This window comes from Phoca vitulina, unplaced genomic scaffold, assembly GCF_004348235.1.
Source record: "Phoca vitulina isolate PV1807 unplaced genomic scaffold, GSC_HSeal_1.0 scaffold9, whole genome shotgun sequence".
Taxonomy (NCBI): domain Eukaryota; kingdom Metazoa; phylum Chordata; class Mammalia; order Carnivora; family Phocidae; genus Phoca; species Phoca vitulina.
This window is the reverse complement of record NW_022589712.1, coordinates 12,089,228-12,095,227: the sequence shown is the minus strand read 5'-3', so window position 1 is coordinate 12,095,227 and position 6,000 is coordinate 12,089,228. Positions and strand designations below refer to the sequence as shown.

General features: G+C 40.2%; 1 protein-coding gene across 1 annotated transcript in view; it reads right to left on the bottom strand.

Moving 5' to 3' along the window:
- Positions 1 to 1,697: 1,697 nt before the first annotated feature.
- The window catches only part of NOX3 (NADPH oxidase 3), a 54,934-nt gene continuing 50,631 nt past the window's right edge, over positions 1,698 to 6,000 (bottom strand). The window contains exon 13 of the mRNA XM_032408291.1: positions 1,698 to 1,824. Within this exon, the coding sequence (XP_032264182.1) occupies positions 1,698 to 1,824 (127 nt within the window). The remainder of the gene's footprint in view (positions 1,825 to 6,000) is intronic.

Here is a 6,000-nt window from a genome sequence, read left to right as displayed (position 1 = left end):
GACCAATTTAATTCTCTTTTATGGCATAATGACGGTCTACAAAGATAAGAAGCATTTGTAAAACATAATCTATTTTAACTTTAAGAAATGATTTTGTTCTATTGCATATGTCATGTTAATTATAAGCTAAGAGAGTATGATGTGTATGATTCTCAATAGCTAGTTATCATTAACTTGTTCCTGACTGGGAACTCATATTAACAGGTAGTTGCAAGAATTCATGGTGCAGTTCTTTGGATTCAATAATTTGGTTGAAAATCTAAACAAAAGATTTGAGATATCACTAATTAAATCTATGGATATTATGAAACTAAATACTAGTATTATTATCTGGGGCTGAACTTCAAAACAATCTTGAAATATTAGAAAGAAAAATTCTAAAAGATTAATCAATACTATTAGAGAAAACTGTAAGATGTGAGGAATACCTTAGGAACTTTCTGGGGATCAAGTAGCTGATGGTAAAAAAAAAAAAAAAGATGGGCTCAATGAGAGTATAAAATTAAAAAAACATTCCCAGTCTATTTGTGGGGCAGAAATTGAGTTGGGGAATAAGTGTCAAGATGATCATAGATCAAAATGTGATAGTAGGGGCCCCTGGCTTGCTTAGTTGGTAGTTCATGTGACTCTTGATTTTAGTGTTGTGAGTTCGAGGCTCACGATGGGCATAAAGCTTACTAAAAAAGAAGAAAAAGAAAAAGAAAATAAAATGTGATAGTAATAAAAAGTATGCATTAAAAAAGAGTAAGAAAGGGATGTGGAAAGAAGGAAAGAAAGAGAGGCAAATATAGAGTTTAGCTGTATTGAAAAACATGGCACACAATATCTAAAAAATCACTTTTCTCCCCGATACTAGTCATGCATCTATTAGAACGTTATGTCTCATTTTAGTCCACACATTTTAAAAAGATGTGAAGAAATGGAAATGGATTTGAAGAAGAGCAACAAGAATGATTGAAGGGCTAGAATATATATCCTAGGCTGAAAGGTTAAGAATCTAGTATTGTTTGGACTAGAAAAGAGAGAGGTAAGAGATGATTTTATCACTTTCAAGATATAAAGGATTTTTGTGAAAGATAACCCACATTGGTGATTTCTCAGGTCTATAGGGGATGAAAAGAAAGCACAAAGGAGCTTAAGTTTAAGCAGAAAAGATCAGGTTTGGATAGAAAGCAGATGTCTCTGCCATGAGGGTGATGAAATTTGAAATGACTTCTAAAGGAGACTCTGAGCCAGGCAGCCATATCAGTCTCCATGTTGGATGCTCACTGTTGAGCATGAAAATAAGTTTGAGAAAAATGACATCTATGAGGGGTCAGCAAACTACCTCCTGCAGGCCAAATCTGGGCCACCATCTGATTTTTGGATAGCCCATGAGCTAAGAATGACTTGTACATTTTTAAATCATTAGAAACAAAATCAAAAGAATGTTCCATGACAAAATTATATGAAATATGATTTCAATGTCCATAAATAAAGTTTCATTGGCACACAGCCATGCTCATACCTTGACGTATTTACTGTTTGTGGCTACTTTGGTGCATTAAAATGGTAGAGTAGAGTAGTTGTGACTGAGATCATATGGTCCATAGAACCTAAAATAATTATTACATGGCCCTTTACAGGAAACGTTTCCTGACTGCTGACCTACATGACTGTAGCCACTTACATAACACAAGGAATTTTTTCTCCAAGGTTTAGAAGCTTTCTTTGTTGTAGTAAAAATGGACCCCCCTGGGGTCGGCTGAGGAATATAAGCGGCACATCCTTTGAAGCGTCTTTGAGAGAGCTTTGGGTCCACAGAAGAACACACCAATGCTGCTGCTGCAGTAGGATAAGACAAGGAAAGAATGTGTTATGCAGGAGCAAGGCTAGCCAGAAACCAAGACAGAGTTATAAAATTAGTGAAGTGGTTGGGGTTGTGACTTAATTTATTTTTCTCCACTCACTTCCTTTTTCTTAGATTCTCTCTCCTACTCAGTGCCGTACTCCCACACAGGTTCCCAGCGTCTTGTTAGACCCTGAAACACACAGGCAGGTGGAGCCCAGGAGATCGAGAGTAGCAGGGCCATGATGACTGGGGAGGGAGTTTCAATGACAGAGGTGATAGCACTTGGATTTCTGGTCCAGTGACCCTGATTCATGTCCTCCTGGATTGGTGACTAGAATGTGAGGTTCCTGTTCTGCTCTACTCCTCACTATTCCAGAGCCCGCAATAGTGCTTGGCCACAGTAAAAAATACACATTTGTTGAATAAATGAATAAATGGTTCCATTGATTATGATCTGCAAGATTTGGGGCAAGATCTCAATCTCTGCATGTGCAAAAAGAGACTAATGATTACATTATATGTTTTATTGAGAAGAAAATGAGATAATGCATTCAAAAAGGTTTAAAAAGTGTTAGTTATTATTAATATCTTGTTCAGCCCTGCCTTTTCATAGATAATAAAATTTATACTAAAGTGAGCGAAGCTAGTTTATTTTTCCTGTTGGAATGCCTTTGGTTTTCAAAGAAGGCCAAAAAGAAGAATTGGAAAGGAAAAAGACATTACTGAAAGTGGAGTTACCTGAAAACTGTCCTCTCTAGTCAGGACATTTCAGAAAACTGTGTGGAAGAGGTATTGTTGCATATAGTGAGTGTCCCCGGGCTGCTCAGGCCCCTTGGGACCACGGCTGCCAGCTCTGCTTCTATAAATAAATATAAATAACACACTGGTGCAAGGATTCAGGTTGTCTCCAGAAGTCAGGTGTAACCAGTCTCTACAGAAACTTACAGACCATGCTTCCCTTGTCTTGCACTGTTCTTTTCCTTATAGCATTTTTCCAGTCTCTGGCACTGCGCATGAAATCACCTAGGCAGATTTTTAAAATGTAGATTCCCAGGCTTGAATCCCAGGAATGCATTTTTAGCAAGTCCCCCAGATGATATTGAAGCACATGGTCCTGTGAGCTACACTTTTGAGAAACATTGTCTTGGAGAAATTACTGGGACCCTAGGACCAGCCCACCCAGCACCTCTGCTCCTTGATAGCTGGCTGTGGTTGGGAAGTTTCTCTATAGCTCGTTCTTCTTAGCTTATATGCTAACATGGTTCTCTGCCATGTAGTCAATCCACATTTTAATTATGTGTTCCAGGACCATAATAGCCATGGTAGAAATTGATGGTTCAATTATATTTCAAACTCTAGCTTCAAAGGAATTTATCAAGTGGACTCATTTGTAAATGACAATATGCTTAAAACACATAAGGACTATTTTTGAAGCTATTATTCCCATGGCAAAATTCGAGAAAGTGCCTTTTCCGAAAGTATTTTCCACTGAAAAATACGAGTTTATGACTTAATGAAGCAACTTTCAGGTGTTTATGGAAATAGAAGGCACTGATTAAGAATGCTGTTGGTTCTACCCCTCTGTTGCTGAGGAGCTTTGGGCAGTTTATTATCTCCTGAAAGCCCCCCTGCTTCCTTCTCTATGAAATGGGGTGCATGATAGGACCTAGCTCTTAGAACCTCTGAGAGGATTAGACATGACATGGCCGGTAGAGCCTTCCGTCCTGTGCTTGGCACATGGCCAGCTTCAGGAACAGCCTACACTCTGACCCACAAGATGTCTGTCTGCTCCGCGGAGCTGAACAGATGTGACGTGGGCTGTTAACCCAACGATGGTGACAGTCCTCCTGGATCAGCACTCCAGCACTGGGCTATTTGAATTCTGGAGTGAAACATTTTGAATGATAGATGGGTCAGGCAAAACCCTTCCCAGTAAAGAGTCACAGCTCGGCTTTGTGTCTGAGGCCCAGAGGTATCCCTGCATCCGTGTTCAAAGACGCCTATATGGGTGGTGATATTTTTCCATTCGCGTAGGTGTCACCAAAGCGATTGCCCACTGGCCCATTCCCAACAGGCTAGAGTTGCCCTTTCGTTTGCAGTCGTAGTGACTGTTTGCGGGTCCTGAGGATACCCTTTGATGCTCTGCCTTTAAGACTCCATTTCAAAGGGTTCTGACTGCTAGCGGCCAGGTGAACCACTGGTGTCCCCAGCCGTTCACAGCAACCCTGCCTCTTTTGAAATTGTGACTATTACACTGCACAACGAAGTACACACTTTGCTGGATTCATGTAACTGTCACGATTATGCAGTCGCCAAAAAGTCTCACAAAGGCCATTCATTATCTCCCTTCACTAGCACTCTGTGCCTTCCTGTCCCCGCACAGGGCAGCCTATCGCTTGCCTTGCTTACCCTCCTCGGCACTTGTGGTTTCAAGTGTGGAGATTTCTTGTCCCGAATGCATACCGTGTGACTCACAGAGCCGAGAATCTGCACAAAGTGTGTAAGGCACAGATGCGGCAGCATTTTTTTTTTTTTTCCTTTTATGAGGCAGCGGACAAGTGCAACAGAACCCTAATGGGGTTGGTATAGAAAAAAATTCTTCTATAAAGTTTAATTACCCACGATTGCTTAGAATTAAAAAAAGATTCCCTGTAAAAGAAGTATAAAAACACAAGGCATTATCCTTTGGTTTACAGCCTGCAAGCTGCAGAGCTTGCACATGAATGAGGACTTGGATCCAGGACAACATTAGCGGCATCGATCAGTCTGGGCTGCTGACTTTGATGAGAAAAGGACAAATTTTACACAAGCTGCAAAGATGGTTTTAACATTAGCAGTATTATTTTTAGCTCTGATAAACAATAAGGAGAATCCTCCCGCTCCCCCTCTTATTTGCTAAATAACTATTGTGCTCTTTTCTGTAGGGTTGATGCATTTTTCAAAACATTTCAGCAATGCCATGCATGAAAGGCATCCAAAATGTCACCCACCAGGAGATTTCTGCTCAGCAGATATATGGGAGAGTGGGTGTGCCCGGGAGTAATCCCACCATCTTGCTGGATTCCCAGGTTCTGCTGCCTTGAGCACTTCTCTCTTTAAATTGTACGTTTGTTTTTATGTGTTGGCTTTTATGCTTGGTAAGTTATAACCCTGTAGGGGCAGACCCTAAACCCCATTTAAAAAAATCAAATTACTTTATACCCTGAGTGCATTCTGCAAATAAAATCGATAAACAGAAGCTTCCCGTGGATTTATGGAGGCTTAGAAAGAAGACAAGGAGGGCTACAAACTTGGTATCAGACAATGGACACAACTTCTGGTTAATCTTTCCTAGCGAATGTTTTTCATTAGAAATTCCTCCAAATGATTCATCGTATAATTATATTTTGTACAACACCTTCTTTTCACAACCACAGATAATAATTGTGTTGGCCAGTTTTTTTTTTTTTTTTTTTTTAAACCCATCTCCCGGTTGATTTGTAGCAGCCTGCTCTGTGACTTTTCTCTGCATCTTAATTACTCAGTGGTTCATTAGGAGCTACAAAGTCCCTAACAGTGCTTGCTCACCGCTGAGAATTAACTTGCTATTCCCACCAACTCCATTTTATTTGGGAAGAATTAGGAATCTGGTCCCAGCTTCCACATCCTTCTCATGGTCCCTTCACTTGCTGATGTTGGCCACTGTGCTCAGCTCCGTGGGGGCACAGAGAAAGTTGCTGTCTTTGAGGATGGTCATGGTCCAATAGAAAATGAAATAAGAGAGAAATAAAAGTAGGTGACTTGTAGCGTTAGATGCCAGGGAATGGTAGGGCCATTTTTCTGTCCATCCTCTCTCTTCCCCTCTCTGATAAAACACAGAAATGTATACACCTTCATCCAGAAATATGCTAATATAGTTGCCATATCTAATGATTTTCTAGGTAAAACCATCAAAGATACTTAGCAGAATAATGACAAATCCACTTGTGCTCACCCAACCTCCCTAATCTTTGCTACCAAAAATAGAGTAAAGCCAGTAATTTTCATTGAATCTTCACCTGACTCTAACTGGAGGGAGAGCTGGATGTCCTCTGGTGGAAAGGTACTATTGAAACATGCTAACATTATCCCAGTCATAAGTTAATGGTGGCTTTATTTTTCTCATAAAGCTATAATTTATCATGTGTGGG